At 40.4% G+C, this 23,325-nt stretch overlaps 1 protein-coding gene across 1 annotated transcript in view; it reads left to right on the forward strand.

Annotated features, from left to right (window-relative positions):
- Positions 1-23,325, forward strand: part of gabbr2 (gamma-aminobutyric acid (GABA) B receptor, 2) — a 172,473-nt gene that overhangs the window by 33,133 nt on the left and 116,015 nt on the right. The window contains exon 2 of the mRNA XM_078268308.1: positions 15,887-16,024. Coding sequence (XP_078124434.1) covers positions 15,887-16,024 — 138 coding nt within the window. The remainder of the gene's footprint in view (positions 1-15,886; positions 16,025-23,325) is intronic.

Here is a 23,325-nt window from a genome sequence, read left to right on the forward strand (position 1 = left end):
CATCTACTGCAGGGGGATTCATCTTAAATTGCAAGAGGTCCAGTAAGCTAACCCTCCGCCACCACAGAGGTCCAAAGAATTCCATACCTACAAATATATACTATATACTAATAATACTGCTAAAAAAATCAGTTTAGTCAACATTTTTAAACTCAAAGAGGCAACAATGCACTGCCTATTATGAACAAACATATGATGAAGTAAAAAATGCCATAAATCCATCAGATCTAAATTTGCTTTGTAAATATTCCTTTCAGTCCATTCAAACTTAATAAAGTGCTATTTTGGGCTGATCTGAGCTTAATAATCACTTAAAGATAGAAGTACAAGCTTTCTAGCTTAAAAAAGGTAAAGATACAGTGCCTATATTGAACAAGCATATATGATGAATGGAAAAACAACATTATGCCCGCTGTTGCTCTGTGAGAGAGTGAGACAGGACTCGCGCTCTTATTGGGCTTTGGGCACATTGCTTTTCAGTGTCCTGACCTCAGACTGTTGTTACGTTAAGTTTTCTCCAAGTGTCTATGTCTAGTTTCATTTGGCATTTAATAATTCCACTTTTGACAATTGCAAAATACTCAAATGAGGCACACCGGCCTCGTGGAACTCGTAGCAGGAAGAATAAAGGCGTACTTTTCTGTCCACTCATCTCGGTCAACTTTTCTATATTTTGATAATGCCATGTTCTTTTATCATATTGTGTACCTGTGTACCTCGGTCAGCTCGCGTCTCTCCCGCATGTTTTTGCAACCTAGCAGACAAACAGTTGCAGGCGGTCGCAGGACCCATACAGCTCTACAGAGCTGGCCTTGTTCTGCCTGTTAAAAATCCTTTATTGACAAGATAAATATGCATATAATTTATATATATTTCCCAGTTGTGTCAAAAGGCTTCGCGGTCCGGATGGAAGCCTCCTGCGGTCCGGTTTTGGACCGGAGTCCGCCAGTTGGTGACTCCTGATCTACAGTATTAGTGGCAAATAGTTGTATATTCATCCATTTTAGTACAGTAGTAAAATTTGAAAAGGAGAGGGAGTATGTTTGTGGTGGACTGCCTGACATTAGTGTATTGTGACGTTGGTCCATGTGCGTGTGCTGACTGTCCATCAGTGACACATCAGGAAAGAATAATGTATATGTTTCTCTCTTGCCTGCTTCCCCTCGCATATACTGTACACACACACACGCACACACACACCATCATCTTTTCTGTCTGCCCAATATACAGTCTTGCAGACTCTCTTGGTTGAGAAACTATTTGATTTATTTATGAGTTGGGGTTCAATGCTGGCTGTAGTGATGTCTTTAAGGCTAGCCTCTTATAGTCTCTTCTTATTGACAGCATTTGTGGTCTTTATTAACATTACATTTAGCCATCCTGGCAGATATGCATCCCCAGAGGATAGCATTGAAATGAAGTGTTTTACTTCACCAAAACATCCTTAGAACTTTTTTTATCCTAACTTTGATAGGAAGACAGTGGTTGTTGCTCCTGAAACTGTGGCAGATTTGAGATTTTCTGCTGTAGTTTAAAAATAATAAACTGATCAGTATGTGTAGGGAAGTTTGCAATTTTATCTTTTCAGGGGTGTGTGTCCTGAGTGCATGAATCAGAGATGAATGGGTGTGGGGGAGTATTTACCTCAGGCCTTGAGGTAGCTTTGATTTACTCAGTTTTGGTCAGGCCAGGCAAAATGTATCTTGCTCAGAAGACAAGATATAAAAGTCTTCTCTGCTGCTGGATCTCAACCAGCACCACAACATCAATAAGGATCATTGGGTAATAAATTATATTGCAGAAATTAGAATGGCTTTGGGGTAGGATTCTAACATTTCAGATGGCAGAAGAGATGCCAAGCGTCAAAGAGAATTATAAATAGACTGTATAAAATGATAAGCGTTACGTAATGCTTATTCAGTTGTGCATACAGAGCTTTCCTATGTGGTTTTCCTTACATGTAATTTAGAATGGGTACCTTGCTCTCTTTTTAATTATTCACACACACACACACACACACACACACACACACACACACACACACACACACACACACACACGAAAGTGACTGTCACTTGTGGTCCCATGGGTGGCTCAGTGGTCAGAGATTGGGTTGTAACAGAGGAAGACTATTATTGTGATCTACTCAATTATTAATCTATGGCTGAACTCAATACCCAGAGCGAGAAAGAGAACTTTGGGTTGACATAAAGCATTGCTTTCATATTCCCAAGCACAGGTAAAATGTCTATCTTTATTTTAACGCGTTTAATTGAAAGAGCAAAGGCTTACACAGGCAACGGAACAAGTCATTTTGTTAAGTAGATTTTTATGTCATTGATTTGATTCTTGGATGCAGTACAATGAAGACATCTAACTTTTGATGAATTACATTTTATGTCTGGAAAATGTGAAAAGATACAGCTCTTACAAAGGACCCTTTGAACATCAGTCGTAACATTTCTACTCTGTGTAAAGGTACCATCTCTTGATTGCTCCTCCATTGTCCGAAGGCATGCCTGCACTTATCTCACCTTATCGTTCACTTTGTTCCTCCCTCTTTGGAGATGGCATCGCCAACCATCTTTGCTGGTGGGAACCAAAACGAACCGCTCGCTTTTATTTTAACCAAACTTGAGCCAAACAGAACTCTGTGTATTCCACACACCTCACCCTGACCAACACATAGTCACTATGTGGATTGCTGCACTATAACCTCATGAACTTTGTCAAAAAAAAAATTAGGAGCAGTCGTGACTTTAAATGCCAGAGAAGGCATTTTTTTTTTTATGTTGTGTTTACATACCAGCAGAACCACCTTTTGATAGGATTAGAATCACTAAAGATGTGCTTTAGCCGGCCTGGGAAGCTGCTAGCAGGGAGAATGTGCAGGGATTTATGCATTTTTGATGCAGCGTGGGGAGGAGTGGAACTCTAAAAAGGCTGCATGACCTACTTAGAGAGCCGTGGAATTCAGACGACTCGTCATGCCACAAAAAGAGAAAAATCTTTCTCTCACTCTGTGTATGTGTGTGTCAGAGAGATGTATGCAAAGTGTGCTCTTTCACATGTTCTTTTCTGCCTGCTGGTGTTTGTGTGCGCATCACACACACACACACACACACACACACACACACACACACACACACACACACACACACACACACACACACACACACACACACACACTACATTCAGTTTTCTTTATTTCTCTTTTTACTTTGTATGTGTGTGTGTGTATGCTGCTCAATGGGCTGCATCTTATGTTAAGCCTTTCATTCTGTTTTATTTAAAAGCCTCTGTAATGAAGAGCCTTCTGACATCTTGCAACACTGCCCCACAATCCACTGAACGTTCACTTTTATCCACACGCGGAGGACTAACAACAGCTTCTCCCTCTTTCCCCATCTAAGGGAAAAATGCAATTTTCTTTGCAACATGGCCTTGTACACAAATTAATTTTCCTTTGCAGTCTAGCCCCTTCTCTCCATCACCTCCGCTCTCACTCTTTCTCGGTAGCTATGGCAACACAGTGTTGTACGTCAGCTTCTCAAACGAGACAGTATTGTCGGATTGCTCAGGCTGTTACCGTCACCCAGGGAACGAGACTCTTTCTTATTGCTCCTATGTCTTTCCAATCACCTCTTTACAGGCCAGTCAATAAGCGATTCATTAGAAACGACAAGCACTCACAGTCAATGCCCTCAACTGGAGTGTTTATTTGGCCCGGAAATGAGCTATTGTGAGACAAGAGTTGACCTGTGTGTGTGTGTGTGTGTGTGTGTGTGTGTGTGTGTGTGTGTGTGTGTGTGTGTGTGTGTGTGTGTGTGTGTGTGTGTAAAGAGTTGACCACCTGGTTGGATGGTGCATGTGTGATGATTGTTTGTGGACACTGTTGGCATGGTTCCCAGCCTGGTTAAATATACGCTGGTTGATGAATCCCAGGGTGCATGGTGTTTGTGTGTGTTTCTGCATGTGCGGGCAGGCAGAGTAATGATTGGACCTTTGAAAATCTTTTTGAGTTTTGTCAATTGATGGTCATTAATGTAGCATTATCTCCCTGTCGTTAGAAATATATATATACAGTAATAGTATAGGTATAGTACGATTCATCCTGAAATGTACACATTTCACTGTATTTTCACTTCACCTGGATGTCATTATCCATTTACCTTCAACAGCTACTCTGCAATCCTCTGCTCTCCTGTCACTGACAATTTAATCAATTTTCAGCTCATGTTAATGATTGATAAGCACATTAGCTTGCCATGTTATGTCAGGCCACTCTTTTAAAGCATCCTTTGAAAAATATGGTTGGGTGATTAATTGAGAAATTAATTAGATTGAGCAGAAAACGGCAACGGTAACATCCAGACAAGATGTGCTAATGATGCAATGCTTACAGCCATGACCCTTAATAACTTTAAACCTCCTGGACGAAAGAGAGCGAGAGACTAGGCCAGGATACCTGGGAGGCGGCGTTCTGCTGTAACAAGATTGATGTGCGTGGACAGAAGATTCCCTAGGCTGCAGAGAGGGACAGCCTGAACTGTGCTCTGCTCTATCCAACTTAGCACGCACGCACTTATTTCTTGTGTGAAATAAAGACAGGTGCTTCACTCCTCTCTGCCTTGTCTATACAAGTTGTCAATCATCCTTAATTTCTAGAAGGATGAGTAATCTGCCAGTGTTTGTCCTTTCAGACCTGACTAAATGTCAACAGCAATATCTGCCTTTTTCTACTCTCTAAATGGCCATTATTAGATAACCAATAGTAGAAAGGACTACTGGCAATGTCCCCTGCACACACAAGCACAGACGTGACTTGTGTGATGATTGTGGTGGGAAAAGTGCCCTTCCAAAAGACAATGTCAAACTGAATCTGAAATAAACTCCCATTATGTGTTATATGTTAGAAATGAATGAAAAATATCACACCAAGTTACCGTCAGTTGAAGTCACAGTACAAAGTCAAAACAAAGTAAGTGTGTTGCCTCCTGTTTTCCTGCTATCATTTAACCACGACCATGAGCCTTCTTCAACTTTCGGGCCATGGAGATTACTACTCAACCTGTAAAAACAGCTGTATAATTTCTTCTGTAGCTCTCAAGGAGCTTTTTCCAAGTCTCCCTCAACATGGTTATCTCGGCTTGGGCAAAAGCAAACCTGGGCAGGGCAGGTCTAATGAAATACACCATCAAGTTGCATCATGGGAATTTATAGGACCCAGCTATTATGGAGCTTAACCTGTACTATTGAACAAAAGTCAAGATATCTTGGCCTCTATAGCTTTGATTTTGACCATCCTTTGTTAAATCTGTCTATTGCGTGTGAGTTCAATATCAGTATTATTTTTGACTCAATTTTGTTTTTGTTGAATACAGTACTTTTGCAAATAGTTTCATAGGAACAAGGCACTCATTTTACATAGGTAAATATAACATTTTAATAATAATTTTAGATAAAAGATTTGCTTGCTTGCTGAAAGTTAGATGAAAAGATTGCTACTGCTTTCATGTCGGTTTGTCATATCTATCTATACTCACACACCCCAAGCTCCTGAACTTTAAAAAAAAATCCTTGCCACTCAGCCTCTGCCCTATTGGGCAACCAAGATGATGCAGAACTATAATATGAAATGGGTTTTAATCTCTCTTTCCTCCTAACCTGTGTATGACTGATGGACTCCGCTCTTGCAGACAACATTATATGAGGTAAACAGGCTGAATAGGGCTTATGAAAAGTGGTTAAATGTGAAAATCAAAGGTCAGCGATATCCAGCAGGACTTGTATATTTATGCTGAAAGAGTTTTTCATAAAGATTAGAAGGTGAGAGAGGAAACGTTCACACAGTTGTTGTCTATAATGTGAACGGCCCTTCACTCTTTTTCTCTCTGCAGTAGCCCTGGACACTGACTACTAACCCAGTGCTGCACTCATTTACTGCTGTACCATTAACCAAAAATCCTCTTTGTCCCACCTCTTTTCTTTTTCCTGCCCCACTTTACTGGATTCATCCATGAGAGAGAGTGGAGGACCTTCGAGGCCAAGAAACAATTAACTTAATAATGCGCTCTCTTCTTCTCTCTTTCTTCTTCCCATTCTCTGTCCACACCGACCCTCTTCCGGTCTTCATTTACTAGTTAGCAGATACACCAGTTGGGGCACCTCTGCTGTTGCTAAGAGCTTAATAAAAAAATACATGACATTTATTGGACCCTTGTGTTTAAATTATATTGGGCAGGTATGAAAACAACCTTCCCCTTGTCAGGCCAGAGTTATTCATAACTGAGGCTGTACTCAGGCACAGCGGTGCTTTGACCTAAACACTTAGCATGCTAACATGCTCACAATGACTATGCTAACATGCTGATGTTTATGTTCAAATGATTATCATGGTTATATATATATATATATATATATATATATGTATATGTATATATATGTATATGCAATCTCGCCAATAAACATGAATGTCCAGATTTCATGAAGTTTATGAATGTTATTTGTTTATTGAAAAACATCAATAGTGGCTCATGAGTACACAGATTAACACATTTTCCTCAGATCGCAAGTGTAAACAGAAAATAGCCTATAAACCGTGCAAACAGAAATTCAAAACTTTGCCTACTCACCACAATGAAACGCCATAATGAAAGTGTAAAAATAGGAAATATCCAACATCTGTGTGTCCCTGATAAACTGACATTCGCTGTAGCTACAGTTCTCATTTATTATCCTAATTTTGCACTTCTGGTTGGTGTTTAAGAAAATGTCTGTTCCATGTCCGCTGCTTTACCCCCTTGCACTGCAGAACAACTTAGACTTGTTCACACACACCGCCCCTGCTGCATATCTAATGTAATTACATGCATATCTGATACATTGTCACTACTTCATTACTGCACCATGTTAAAACCACAGATGAACGAATATTCAACAATAATGCGCCGTGTCGATTAGTAGTTTTGATGGTCAAATATTCAAATTGTCGGCTATTCTGTGAAATCTCCGTAGACCTTTTTCATGAAAGGCATTTTGGCATTGGTGTAAATCACAAAATTAATGATGGCTAATTTACATTTAAGATTTTAGGTTCCTGGTATTGTGCATGCTGGTTCACTGCATACTGGGAGGCTTTAATGGAAGGGAGCCATCGTTAATGTGATTAGTAACACCTATTCTTTTCCTACTGTGAAAACTGAACTGTCTACCATCGGGTCACTAATAACAGCAATCCATGCAAATCTCACTAGGAAACCAATTACAGAACTATGCTAAAACCTGAATATAAAATCTACCTAGTTTTTCGTAGATTGAGTGCATCATTTTAGAGGCCATTCTTCTCTCCTATCTGTCCACTGTCTCCTCAGGGACCGATTGGTTCATTTCAGTGGGATTACACTTTGGTCTCTCCCCCTCACTGGTTAGCGCAACATGTTCCAGCTGTTGTCAGGCCTTGTCAAAAGCACAACAACCTGTAATAGGCTTAACCCAGCGTCTGCTTCCTGCACAGCACAGATTGCTAATAAAGGTGCAATGTGTTATCCGTGATTTTAGTACTAGTGGCCAATTTGAGCTTATCTCGGATTGGATTCGTGAGTGAGCCGATGTTTGTGTATTTGTTTATGATTGTGTTTTGGCATATGTTTGAGTGAAGCATGTACTGTGTGTGTGTGTGTGTGTGTGTGTGTGTGTGTGTGTGTGTGTGTGTGTGTGGGGGAGAGAGAAAGAAACTTGTCACCACCGAAGAGGCTTCCAATGTGCCATTGTGGTTATCCTGGTGGCCATCTGAGCTCTCCAGAAAGTGAGGGATAGATTGAGTGAAATAACAACAGCCAGACTGTAGGGAGTAAGTGAGAGGGGGGGAGATGGAGGGCAAACAGCCATCAGCTTGAGCAACCCAGTCAGTTTGTCACAGTGGATTTTAAAGGCCAGTCTCTCCCCAGACAAGTGGTGGGTTCCTCATTTTCCCTCTGGATTGCAGGCATGCAATGTGAAGGGAACATATTGAAAAAAACAACTCTGTCCTGCTCTCAATTTTACTTCATCCACTCTCTCTCAATCAATGTGTAGGCTACTCTCCTCATATACTCCGGGGCCCGCTGTCTAAATGGTACCAAAAGGAGCCTTGATGTATATGCAATTCAGCTTCATCCTCATCTCTTCTTCCCTTTCTCTCCTTGTTGCTCTTTTCCGAGTATCTCACTTAAAGGACAAAAGGCGCAAAATGAACCTAGGGATTAATAACGTGTACCGAGTCGACCGTTCTCTGGGATATGTTTCCATGCTAATCAAATGTGTCTCTAGCTTGAAACAAGATTGCGCAAACCACTGATTAGCTTATAAAGCTAGTCGTCGGGGCAGAGGGTAAAGTAAAAAGAAATCGGTATTTCTACATACGTGAACGCTACTGTCTTTATAATCTATGTTTTTAATAAACTTTCTGTACACTTACAAAGTTATTAATGCTTCACTTTACATGTAGGGACCCTCATTATGCTACCATTGAAGTGTGGTGCTATTTTGAGCCTTGTTAGTGGTGTAGAATTCTGCTAGCAATTCTTTTTACTTTACCCTCTGCCCCGACGACTAGCTTTATAAGCTAATCAGCGGTTTGCGCTATCTTGTTTCAAGCTAGAGATACATTCGATTAGCATGAAAACATATCCCAGAGAACGGTCGACTCGGTACACATATGTTATTAACCCCTAGGTTCCTTTTGCGCCGGAATTGTCCTTTAGAGCTTTGGCTATTGCTTTTTACATTGGTTCTTTAAGTCTGTGAGTTACCTGCCAGCCGTGTCTTCCTGGTCATTTAGAAAGAGAAGGAAAGGCATGGTGGGTGATAATGTTACACACCAGTGGACCTCACAATTACCTAGGGGCTCATTGATTGGGAACAAATAGCTGTAGCTTCTTGAAGATTTTATGTCTCATTGTGTAAGGATGGTAGCAGGCAAGATGAGGTTGCCACTGCTGTGTGAGAAGTTAATCAGCAGTGGGGAGTGATGAACTTAATTGACAGATGAATGACCCTAATGAACTCAAAGAAGCACTCTTTATCAAATAACTATTGATATACTATTGGGACAATGAAATATATTACAGATACCTTGCCTTTCCACAAATTTTACTGAACTGTTGCAGATTGATCCCCCCCACACTCTTGTTCTTCCTCCTCTGACAGTAGTCGGTATTGACAGCCATGACAGAGTTTAGAGGATTACTTGGGTTTATACATGGGGAAATAGATAATCTCCTTTTAGATCTGACCTATTGACTGCACCATGCTAACTTTATAGGGCTATATAATGCCAAGCATATGTTTTAGCAATCACTGGATTCAGACTGGCTCACATTTCCTCTCCTGGCTTGGAGATGTGGAAGTAATTCAATGAGGAGTGCATGCAGGAAGCCGATGTAGCTGTTAGAGGAGACCAGCTTTTTGCATCTGCTGCACTGCTGCTGAATGGATGCTCAAAACATCAGGATATGATTTACAGCATGAAGATAGGATGGATGCATGTAAGGAGGCTTGACAGTGCTGTATGTTTCTGTTGACAGTGCAAATATGTAATTTAAGGCCTTGTGGTGTGTTCAACTGACAGGGTTTACACTGACAGATGTTTGTAGCTCCTGAAAGTATTGATGTATTTTATTATTTATCATTTCTTATACTTTTCTAAGGAAATTATGTAGAGTGATGCATTGTAGAAAACAAGAACAAAAAGGATTCTTTTCCCCAAATTTTAAGTTTATTCTCTTTTGTGTGTGTGGGTGTGGGTTGTCATTGTCCCTCTGACTTTGTTCAAGGGGTTTCCTAGAAAAATATTCTTGCTATGCACGTATCCTTAGTCAAGCATTACAAGTTAAATCAACTGACTAAAGACTAAAAAAATATACTAAAACAAATAAAGCAGAGGGTGGAAGTTGCATAGATTCTGTTAATTTAACGGAGAGAAGTAATGCTGTTGCTATCTTACACATTATGTTCACACATACAGCAATAATAATATAATAATATATAAACATGTGGGTAAATGACAACCCATTATCTTAATAGATGAGGCGTCAACATGTACACATCCCATCTTAACCTGTGAACACATATCTTCTGTGGTGGGAATCTTGAGGATTTTGTCTCAGTAATCACCTGTGCTGTTGGTCTTGTCATGAATAAATGCAGTGTGTGAAGAGCAGATTGCTTCTGACATCAGATCAGGCTCCCCTGTCCCCCGCTTTCTCTGTTGTTCTCGCTCTCTCTGCTGTGTGTGTGTGTGTGTGTGTGTGTTATTGGGCCTCAGTTGCTGATTTGGGTGCAGTAATTTGCCATTAGATGAGGGACAGGTGCAGCTGCCTCTGTTTGCAACGCTAACAATGCATTTCATCATGGTTAGCTCCAGCCTATTGCTCTGATCAGCTCTTGTTCTTGTCACAATATCACACACATGTACTGTACATGCACAAACACACACACAGATGCACTCGCACACATACAGTACACACAAAGACAGACTCTGGTGGTCTCAGCATATAGTGCTGGTTGAATGGAGGATTTGGGTTCAAAAACCCACTTTGCCTTGTAAGTGGACAGACTCTGGGTATGCTGTTTGTGGCTGACCCTATGTGGGAGGGCAGGTTCATCTGCTTGTTTTAAGTCATTTTTTCTGTTACTGTAAAGCACTGTATTGCACTATATTAGCTTAATTCATAAAGCCCTACTGTTAAAAAAATTGGAACTCTACTCTAGCTGTTAAACCTGCAGGAAAGAGTGTCTCAAATGTTTGCTGAAGATGTTGGATGTGTTTTTAATCTATAAATACAGGGCAGCTTCCAGGTATGAATATGTAACTGTGATTATGCAAGGCAAATGAGAATTTGTTCTCAATCAGCTTACTTGGTTAAATAAAGGTTAAATAAAATAAAAGGCATGCCTTTTTAAATATATGCAGTTTTTCAAGATGTTACAGAATTTTGATTAAAAATATATAATGGATGCAAGTTATCATAGGAACATTAGATCATTTGACATTCCTGGGCAGCTGTTTCCTCACATTTAGCCTAATTGAGTGCAATTTATCAGTAGCACAATAACAGTAGGCTAATGTCATCATGTAATGATAAATCAATAAGAATGAATCTCAGTAGCTTTGTGTAAAGGTCAGAGTGAAGGAAACGTAATAGAGACAATGGATTGAGGAGCATTTGAAATAAACTCCTCCTCAGCCGGCTGTCCCATCAGTAACATTCTCTAAATGGTAAGGGTTGTGATGCAAACTCACTGCACTGAACTGTGAAGCTGAGCAAGAGACATCTTGTAAAATGAAAATGTAATATAGCCTGAATATTGTCAATATCTATCGTGTATAGATATTAAGTATCTCTAAATCCAGCGAGTGAAATTAAACTCAAGTCAGATTCTAGTGTGTATATGAACGGCAGGATATCATGCTGTGGTCACGCAAAGTACATTTTCTGTTTATGGATCTTCAACATTAGACTGGGCTATATGCCTAGGCCTGTCACGATAACAAATTTTGCTGGATGATAAATTGTCCCCGAAATTATTGCGATAAACGATAATATTGTTGTTCCGAGACCATTTTCATCTAATATAATGATAATGGCATAATAATGCAGGTACACCTTTTCAAAGATCAATACACTTTTATTTCTAAAGAATATTTAACTTTGGAACTGGAAGACATTTTAAATATCTACAATATGTCTTTGACCTCCTTTTAGTATGTCGTCTTTCACGCTGTTGTACAGTTGTGGAATTGCCGTTCGTGACACGGATGTTCTCCAAGGCAATTCGTACTCGCTGTCAAATGTTTGCAGCATTCCTCGAGTGTTTGTGCGATAAACTACAGACTCTGTACTACATTTAACAATTATTTATTAAACACTAAATATTAAATTTAAATAATATATAATTAATATATAATATCTATCTATATCTGTGTGGTTATCTGCCACATGGCGAGTAAATGTTTGTACCAAAATAGTTCTGTTTTTCAGTCTTCATTTTGGCGAAGGTGCAGCTACTTTCTTCTGCTCCTCTGCTGTCTGCAGGTTGAAGCTTCGCGGGGGCGGGCCGACACGCACGCACGCACGCGCACACGCATGCACACACACACACACACACACACACACACACACACACACGCACACAAAAACACTGGCGCAACTCTGACACACTTTCCGCACTCCGTGTCCGCGGACAGCTGTAGGCTTGTACTGATTAATGTTCTGTACATTGTCGGACACATGCAGCCACTTGCCTGAAACCACTTGCGAGACTGACAAGTCCACAACGGCGTGTATGTCCAAGCCTGTCTCCACCGCCTCCACCTGCAGGTTGTCAACTGTGTGCTTTGGAATGAAAGGGAGAAGAGAGTGGTCATCCAGTCTCTTAGAGAGAGAGAGAGAATGCAAATGGAAATTATCGCCGGAAAAATGATCGTGCTAATTTTTTTATTGGGCGATTAATTGATTTATTGACTATCGCGACAGGCCTATATATGCCTCTCTTGAGTTTCCACCTTCATGTTCTTCTACCATCATCTCTCACCCCACCAACTCTCACACACACACACACACACACACACACACACACACACACACACACACACACACACACACACACACACACCTTTCTTGGCCGTCTCCCAAGGCGGTCAAACAGATTACTACGGGCGCTAACCCCATTGATCTGCTCCAAATGGCCTCCAAATGCCAGGAATTAGATTTCAGACTGGGGAAGAGGGAAATAAAATGCTGTAGTATTTCTTGCTGCTCGACTTGGGAGTTAAGTGTTGCTGTGCCTGCCTCGTTGTACCAGTTTTTTCTCAGAACTTCTCTTAGTTTTTTCAGTTATATTTGTTTCCCTTTTTATTCCTTGTTTAGAGCATATTTCTTGGAGAAAATTGGGAAGTAAGATGCACACTGTACCAAAACCTCTCAGTGCTGCTTGGGAAAATATAAATGTCTCAGTGTGATTGAAATGAAGGATATATCGCGTGAAAAAAAATTACTAGGAGAGGTTAATTTACCGCCCCTTCTATTCATTATAGTACATGAGATTCAATGTCATGTTATTTCTTATAGATTCAAACTATAGTTGAAAAGAAATAGCCTTAGCCTTCTTTTTCTCCCATAATTGGTGGACTGTAGGCAAATCTGCAGGGCACACTGTGCAGCTGCTGAGCATCACAAAGAGCCACTGAATAAAATGTCTCCATTGTGGGGTTATAATGGAGGGCAAGTTTATAACAGGTTGATTTGGCTTTATTAGTGCATGCCTAATGTCAGGCTAATACCTCTTCACTCCAGTCTCTTGTGTTGCTTCTCTCTCCCATCTATCTTGCTATTATCTATCTGGTATTAAGCTTTCCTGTGTTTCCATAGCTGAATAAGTATTGATTAATGTCTGAGTGGTCGTGCTACCTAATGAGAGGCTAAATATAATCGTTGCTACACCGGCCCTGCGGCGGCCTCCTTCCTTACCCTCGTACAAGGTGTGGATAGTCACACCGTTGGCATGACAACACACCGGTCAAGGCTCTGTGAGCAGTCACAACAGATACAGATTTTTGTGCATATGGGGTGGGGGTGGGGTAAGCTTTACTTAAAGCTGCTTTTGCGTTCTCGCTTTTTCCCTTGTTGAATTCCTTCCTCCATTAAAAAGCTAGCTATTGGTGATTTTTTTATGACTTACTGTAACTTCAGATGAGTGATTCCATAGTTATCTTTTTTTTTTTTTTTTATAATTTTCTAACATTTTATAGACCAAATATTAATTGATTCATCAAGAAGATAATCAGCAGACTAATCTATAATAAAAAATAATGGTTAGTTGCAGCTCTATCGTGTGCAGTATGTGACCTTTGGGTCTGTCTCATTCCTCATCCCCTGGCGTCAAATGCTGTAAAACAGTTTGATTTGATGCAGAGGGAGCAAAGAACATAACGATTCTTTACCACCTACACTACATTGTCACTCCGTAACAATCAGCTTAAACTTGCAATATCACCAAGCTCTATTGTACTCACGTTGACAAGTTTAGTTGCCCACATTTCTTATCTGTTGCATGGTGACCAATTGAGAGTCGCAATCCTACCAACCCTTGTTGTTATGGCCAGCTGGAGAGAATTGAATGATAAGAGTATGCAAATGGCATATCTTCTTTAATAGCCTGCTGTTTTATTCAGCTGTGTGGCCAGGATAAGGAATCCCCACTGTGTCTAATCACATCTTCTCCCTCTCATTTCACCTGAGCCATATCTGCAATCTAATCTTTTTTGGACTGACATTACAGTATACATTGTTCCCTACCAGCATGAATGTACATGCAAAGAGGAAAGCCTTGATTTTGCCAGCATTCACACAAAAAGAGCCTGATGACTCAAATGGTATGATTAAATAAGACTGTGGAGGGGTGAATGCAATGCAGGAAGATAGCGGTAGCAGCTCATCGTGTGACTTGCAAGGTTGTCTCTGTCCTTGACCTCAATTCAGGGCTCTGGGACGATCATCCCCTACTCAAAAACAATGTAGACCAGTCTATTGAGATGAAGAACATAAGATGTGTCAAGCCTGCAGCCATGATACCTGCCATTCTCCTAACAACGTTACCAACAGATCACAACTAACAGTCCTACATGTCCGGTTAGGAGTCTCATTCCTCCACATTCGATTTTCAGTCTTTCAATCTGCGCTGTGCAGGGCCGGCTGTACTGTTGTTCAGCAGAAAATCTCATTCAGTTGCCCGCTGATAGGTAACAAGGTCAAATAACTCTCCAGATGAGATGGAGTGTGTCAGAGGGCGCAAACACACACACCACCTGCCAGTCAGTCAGTCAGTCAGTCCATCTATCCATCAGCCACACACAGGCACACATCCTGAAGTGAGTGGCAATAAGGACTGAGGGGGGGAAGTGTTTACTGCTGATAGGAATATCATTACAAAATCAGGGAATCACAGCAAAACCAGTTAGCCAGCTCATGTAGCAATCAATAGGAACCTACACGGTTTTCCTTCTCTTTTTCTCATTTCTCTCTCGCTCTCTTTCCCTTTCGCACACTCTTTTTTTCTCTGGTTGCTATAGTGATGTGAAATGGCTGCATTCTGCAACATTGGATCAGAGCGGGGGCCCACTCTCACACACACACACACACACACACACACACACACACACACACACACACACACACACACACACACACACAGCTGCAATTACCGAACGTTAGTATGTGCGCCAGCGCTTAGTGTGTAATAAGTTAAATGTTAGTTAAATGTCACATCGTTTTTCATAAACTTACATTACATTAAATTACACAGTTTTTTTGTGCATCCAATGCAGAATGTCGAAGTACAGTATAATGACCTTGTGAGCGCAGCAGTTTCTCTTGTACAGTAATTATTGATTAATTGACTCACAGTTTAGAGTATTGAGTATTGCACTACTACTTTGACTATTATCTCAAACTCTTAACAACTTATTCTCTTGACATTAACAAACAAAGAATCTATACTTTATCTATAACCCTTTATATATGTGTTGCAGAGGAGCACAAAGTCTGTTCAAATTTGGGATTAAGATAGGATTAGACAAAGTACATTCGGATTCTTCTCTTGCGTGCCAGCCACATGGTAGCCCAAAAAAGGCTGGAATATTTTCTATAACTTTTACCTCCCTTTCTTTTTTCCCTCTTGTATTCTCGTTCATGCCGAACCCTTATCTTAAATGTGATGTATTTTCTACTAAAAACTAACTAAAATCTCCCTTCTCTCTTTTCCTCGTCTCTTTGTTTACATCTTTTCTCCCTTTTATCCCCGCTCTTACCTTCCCCTTCATCGCAACCTCTCTCTCTGTCTGTAGTGTGACAACGCCAAGGGGCTGAGGGCCTTCTTTGATGCCATATGCTACGGTCCCAAACACCTGATGATCTTCGGCGGTGTCTGCCCCTCCGTGACCTCCATCATCGCAGAGTCCTTGGAGGGTTGGAATCTGGTGCAGGTAGGGTTTGTACTGTACATGTTATTATGTGAGTGTGCAAGCGGTGCATGTGTTATATAGCCTATATAGTGGCAATATACATAACGTATTTCATACGTTTATGAACCCATGCTAAAGTTGACTAAAAACAGGAATAGAAAAATCATCTTTTGGAAATTGATCTTAATGCCTTAATTAAAAAAATGAGGAAAAATCCAACCTTTAAGGACACCAATTTTCTTTGTGAATGAATAATGTATCGTAAATTTATTAAATGTTCTTCCTTAAAATACAAGGGGCATAAGTAAGAACACCCCTATGTTAAATTCCCATAGAGGCCTACCTAGAGGTTGGCATGGGGTACTTTCCATAAAATCATCTCTCAATGCAAATCAAACCAGCTATTAGGCTAACTGAAATAAAACCATGCCAATTTCTAGGTATGGTGAAGGGTATTTGATAATGTGAGGCTATTTTAATTCCAAAGGCCAAGGGAACTTTATCAGGATGCATAGTATCCTGGATCCATGAAATAACTGGCCTTTAAAAATTAAAATCTGCCTGCCTCTCTGGGAATTTAACATAGGGGTGTACTTACTTATGCCCCCTGTATTATAAGGAAGAACATTTATTTATTTACAATACATTATTCATTCACAAAGGAAATTGGTGTCCTTAAAGATTGGATTTTTCCTCATTTTTTTAATTAAGGCATTAAGATCAATTTCCAAAAGATGTTTTTTTATTTCTCTTTTAAGTCAACTTTAGCATGGGTGTATTCACTTATGCTGAGCGCTGTACCACAAATGCTGTTGTGCCAAAAATAGGATTTATTAGGCATGCTAACTCCTGTGTTTACTTATACATGTTCTAAGGTTTCTTCTTGTTTCTGCATTACTATCAGAAAACATGAATTTGCTACTTAATTGAGATTACAAAAGAATCTTGGCCCCTTAGAATTGCAGTGTGCAGATAGGTCCTGGGATTTCAAAGGGGTCGCTCCCAACTCATGGCTTTATGACCTAGACCCATTGTAGTAGTATAGCACTTCTCCTCATAGAGAAAATGTGCTTTTGGGGTGTTTTTGACATTGGTATGAGCTCATAAAAGTTTTACTAATCAGTCCAGTCAATGCTTATTACCTGCTAGACATTCCTATACTAGATCTTACCATTCAACTATACTGTGGCTTGCTAAATGGTATTTGCTGCCATTAAATCAGTAGAGCATAATGATTGCTCACTGTAGACGTTTAACACCACTCATTCTTGCATCTGGTAAACTTTTGACTCCCTGAGATATTGCTTACAGTTTCTTTGACTGTGTACTGTACCGCAGTTCCAAAGAGGGGAAATGCCTTTTTCCAAAGAATACATTTCATTTGCTGCGAACCCTACAAAGGTTATCGGGCACAGATATGAAAGGAGTGAAGCTTGTGCTTGGACGCGATGGCATAATTCAAGAGGCGGCATTTTGAACTGAATGTCACATTACGTGGCATATTTCCTCCGCTTGCAATTACTGCAAATCTGCTGCTTTTCATGTTTCTTTTTGCTCGCTTGTCTTGTCAGGGTCACTCAAGAGTGAAAAGATCGGCAGAATGAGGGAATGAAAGGAGGAGGGATTTTTTGTTTCTGTGTTCACTTCCTTTCAGTTGTAATGATCTTAGTCTAGAAAGAGGGTTCAAGTCATAGTTGAACTTGAAGTGCTATTAGTTATTTGCGTGTGTGTGTGTGTGTGTGTGTGTGTGTGTGTGTGTGTGTGTGTGTGTGTGTGTGCGCTCTTCTCTCTTGTTTGTCAGTGATTACCTGTGAGAACTGCAGTAGCAATCTTCTGCTCTGCAGAACGCTCTGCCTGGTACAATGTATTCCCCAGAGCCTTGTACCAACCAGGTTTGTTTCAGTATTAATACACAGACCAACACCAACACACGAATGCCAGTCAGATCCTAAATACATATTCTGACACTGTCTGAATACCAGACAGCAAGTGATTGAGGGGAACAATGTAAGGTGAATGGCTACATAAAACATACATAGAATGTATCTGTGTTTAAAGGAGATGCCTTAAGAATTCTCACTTTCTCACTATTTGATGGCAAGGGCAACTGTTGTTGCTACAAGCAAATAGTTTGTTCTTAGGCCAGCAAGCACACCTAATGCAGTGTTACTTTTGGCAGCTAGTTTAGATTTAGTTTTAGTCTTTTGACAAAAATACGTATTAGTTTTAGTCACATTTTAGTTCTTTTTTTAATCCTTCATAGTTTTAAGTTTTATAGTTTCAAAACGTTTTAGTCAATGAAAAGTCATTACATTCATCATTTCATCATCATCTTTTAAGCATTACTTTTAGTCAAAAATGTCTGAATTTTGTCAGCTATTTTTTTTATTTAGTCTTATTCCAATGTCAAATGCTATATATTAAACATTCCAGTTAAAGCAACACTAGAGAACTTTTCCCACTTTGGTAAACCTACAGGTTGGAAGCGGAATTGTTTTATTATTATTACATTATTACATTACATTATGCAAGTTTGCCAGATCGGGTAGCAGATCTGTAGTTCGAATGAACTGGACAATGTAATGTAATGGACAATTCCGCTTCCAACCTGTAGGGGGACCGAAGCGGGAAAAGTTGCTTTAATCTAGACACGCCAAACACTCAACTGTCCTGCTGTTATTAAAGACATTTGAACTAACCAAAGACAGTTGCCTCGTCCATGAACTCACTGCAGAATGAAACACTGATGTATGAAACTGCCAATCTGAATAATTTACTTATTCATCAAAGGTGCCGGGGTGGAGTCCCAGATCGTTTCAGCCCACTTTAATCAACTGTGGAGATGGGTCTGGCAATAGACACCTAGGACTTAGAGAGAGAGAGAGAGAGAGAGAGAGAGAGAGAGAGAGAGAGAGAGAGAGAGAGAGAGAGAGAGAGAGAGAGATTAGTTTTATATATTTTTTAAACTAAGGTACATTCAATCTTGTCTTTTTTCGTCACCATTAGCGCGTAATAATGGCGGTGGCTTCTCGCCATCGTCTCGTCTTAGTCATGGAAAAAAATAGTTGTTAACGAACAAATGTTTTCTGAAATGCAAGTTCTTGCAGAGTATGACTCACCAAGCAACTGTAATCTGCAGAAAGACACCTCAGTGGATGTAGGCAACACACCAGATAGCTATTGGTTGTTCTATGGAGCATAAATGTGCAGTAAGGTGGTGGCACATGTGTGTTGAGCTATCATGTACAAGCTACCAGCTCCATTTTTGACCTGAGCCTCTCTGCTACATCTCTGAGCCCATTGACTCTCATGAGTTCCTATTAAACGTGTGTGTGTGTGTGTGTGTGTGTGTGTGTGTGTTTATACCTTGTGAATGTGGGAATGTGTGGATCTGTACATGCAGTTGTACATGTGTATGAAAGTGTTTTTATGAGAGACGGACAAATCCCTGCTTTGACAACAGCTGTGGTAGGAGGTAGTTAGACATTGCTGCAGCTATAATTATACTTTTTTTCTGAAGTATGGAATGTAGAGATGGACTGAAAGAAGGGCATAGGAAGAGGAGGAGCCTCCCTGAACCAAAGAGGAAGAGAGAGAGGGAAGGAGAGATGATTGGAAGTTTTGAAACCCCATGTTTAGTGTGCCACATCAGTGGGAATCCGTTTTTAAAACTGAATTCAGTCACTTTGCATATTTATTACCCAACCCCGTATGCAAGACTTTAGTTGGCATGGAGGGCAATGGAGAATTTTTCATGGTGATTAAATGGGCCAGGCTTAACAAGCTCATCATTTCCACATCAAAACAGGGAGCCTGCTGATACTATCTACAGTAGAGATAGCTGAGAGAATAACCACCCCTGGAAAAAGCTCAACAAAAATAAACTCACATTGCATACCCGTTCATTACGCTCTATGCACACACTTGAATGCACATAGCCATACTTTAAGCAGAACAGCTTTTAGAAGGGTCGTATCAGAACCAATGTTTTTATACTAAAATCCAGTAGCCAGTACTACCATTATTCCCAGCAGGTGGAATAATGTCTTAAAAGAAATGTATCCTCCCTAAGTTAGGGTTAGGGGGTGATACAGTAATAATAATAATAATAATAATAATAATAATTGAAAAGATGGAGGGAAAAGGAAAAAGAGGCAGAAAGAAAAACAAGGAAAATGGAATGGGAAGCTGCACTAACTCTGTTCCAGACTGGGAGACTCTTGATGGGCCGCTACCACCTGCTAAAACCTGCAAGGCCAAGGTCATGTGACCGACTGAGACAACTGACGCCGTCTTTGGTTAGTTAACTTGTACTGTAACAAAGGGACACACAGTAAAGCTTTTAAACAACCTCCCAGGTTTCTTAGTTTTTTCACCTCTAGTTACTTTTGACAAATTATGATTCAAACAATGCAAAAACCTCCCTCCAATACATGACATTGTATCTATCACAAATGTTCATAACTTACAGTCCCTCAAATTCCTCCTAATGTGTGGCTCTGTATGTGAAAGACTTCCACCAACTCTGTCAGAAATATTAGATAATGAAGAGGGCGCTGCCCAAAGCCAACTAGGCAACAAACTTCCTACTGAAATGTGTCCATTGTTAAAAAAAAGAAAGAAAACCTCAAAACATTGTCTAACCCACAACCAGTGTAGTCTATAAGATAACACTGTAATAATAGTAGTCAGCTGGCGGTGAATATGCTAGCAGATTAGCTTGCTAGCGTTGGTACCAGCTCGGCTACCCGTCTGTCACGTAACCCTGGCCTTGCAGGTCGTAGCGGCCAGTAGAGAATCACTTTTCTGCTAAATCTGCTAAATCAGAGGCAATTCAGGTTAGGAGACTCATTGTCAGCCAGAGTAAAACATATTAATCAAAAGAATAACTACAATATATAAAGCAGCTGCATCAGATCAGAGGCAGACAACATTTACCAGGTTTTAAAAAAGGCCAATATCAGTCTGACGAAGCACAGGGCATGCAACACATACAGTTCTTCTCCAAGCTAAGCTTCACTTGCCAGCTGTTTATTGTTAAGCTCTGTATGTACTGTACCTACCGATTGATCTGTTTGGAGGGGTGTGAATCTTCACTGGTCTCACATTTCGATTACAATTATCCTGTCAACGATTTGATCTGATTCAATATCCCGATGCATCACAATGCGTCACTTCCTCAATATTAGTATTTATTGTTACACATGGTTTTCATCAACAAATTCAAGCAGTCAGATATATATGAACTCCCCTTTTTATTGTATCTGCTCTTAAAAACACTTCTTGAATGTCTGAACACAGCAGACAAAAGGCAAAAACAAATCGGAAAATCAACAAGTAACATCAATAGGCAATTATCGATTTTGATCTGGCACTGCATCGATGCAGAATCGTCCGCATCGCGATGCATCGATGGAATGATTAATTTCATCACCCCTCTCTGTTTGTGACACTTTGGGATTCTGACTCATGTCTCGTGATGCTGTTTAAGTGGCTTATTTGTCGACCTCCTTCCCTGAGCAGCTCTGCTTTACTCTGTACTACTTACAGTCACATTTTGTAATGCAGCGCTGCACATGCGCTAAAATGACTGCCCAAGCAAATTAAAATGGTGGATAAGAATGCTACCAGGGACAGATGGCGAGGAGCGGATTGAGGGAATGATGGAGAAATAGACAGACAGGCGTTGACTGTAATAGCATAACATTGAAATTCAAAGAAATGGGGCAAGACACAGCTGTGTTTGTGAGCTGCCATCAGCCACAAATGCTACTGATTGCTGTGTTTCCCCCCCCCCCCCGCAAGACAATGAAAGTTGAAGCCATCCTCTTGGCAGCCATCTTGGTCTGTGATTAATCTTGTGTTCTCCTCACCATGATATTATATAATTCCAAAGGCATTTGGCAAGCTTTTTAAATACTTGCTGGCACAGGTATCTGTACAACATGCTGCTCTCACTTTACTCTCTTTTACTTAACTTACAAGAGGTCCTTTTCCTCTCTACAGCAGTGGTGTCTGTTTTCTGTAAATGGCTCATTTAGTGCCAGGAAATAGCCCCAACCCACCCTCCCACCAAATGCTGGCCCCTTCTCACTCACCAATTAGGCCTATCAGTGGCAGCACTGTTCACTCTCAGCCATGTCGAGGTTGTAATGAAATATTATGCTTCTCGATCATTCTGCCTCTTGTAATTTGAAAGAGGAAGACAATAGAGCATTATTCCTACAAAATAGATTATTTGTAGAAGTGGACTTACTTTGTAGAAGAAGAAGACAGTTGTTTCCCCCACTGTTGGAAAAGAATAAATATTTATTTTTCACTTCGTGAAAATGAATATGAAGTGAATATGACTTTCAAAGACTTTTTTTGGAAATGCAGACAGGAAAGTCAGGCTCATCTGTTTCTTTATCATAGTTTAGATATTTCCAGGGTTCCTCAATGTAGAGCTGGCAAAACATTAGCATCAAACCACTGATTCATATCTTTTAGTTTTCACTGAATAATGTAGTCAATATATGGAGGGAGGAAAATATGGATGCGCCTTCTCAAGGTATTGTGGTCAAGACTGGGACATAGAGCTAATATTTACCTGTATATGAAGTCCATTTTTCTTCGGCACTTGCTGTATCGATCGCCAGTGCTTCATTAAACCAGGCAATTTAGGGACCGCAAAGTTGCATCCCTGCCTCCTTGAAATGCAGCATTCTTTGTTTTTTTTTAACCCTCCACCAACTCTTTAGGGTCTCCTTTTTCCCGTTTTCTTTCTATCACACTCCCTGAGTGCTGGATACTGGATGCTTCAATAAAACATGTGACGCCTAGCACTGCAGTATTCTGCCTTACTAACGTCAAATCCTCCTGTGTACCGTATCCATATTTCATGACTTCCAAAGTTTAAGCTAAAATCTCAGATTGCCAGGGCAAGGATGGTGTGCTCCCATGTTTGTGCTGTGTGAGTGTGTGCTGGTTTTGCTCTGTGGACAACTAAAGGCTATATAAACTGTCCTCTAAAGCAGTGGTTCCCAACCTGGGGTCCGGAGACCCCTCAGGGGGGCGGCAAAGATCACAGGGGGTGCGCAAGTCTTTATCTGGTTTTAGATTGAGGTAAAAAAAAAATTTGCACATGTTAAACAAATTATGATAATACACTAGAATATATAATGTATACAAAAGTCTGTATAAAAACTATGTATTTTTGTTCTCGCTTAAAATTGTAGGCAGGCTACTTAGTAGGCCAAACCTCCGGGACCTCTTAACCTGGGACCCTTGCTGTCATCAGGTCAGCTGCTAGCTGCTATCATCCTCATTTTTCCTGCCGCCAC

Source organism: Sander vitreus, chromosome 14, assembly GCF_031162955.1.
Source record: "Sander vitreus isolate 19-12246 chromosome 14, sanVit1, whole genome shotgun sequence".
NCBI classification, from domain to species: Eukaryota; Metazoa; Chordata; class Actinopteri; order Perciformes; family Percidae; genus Sander; species Sander vitreus.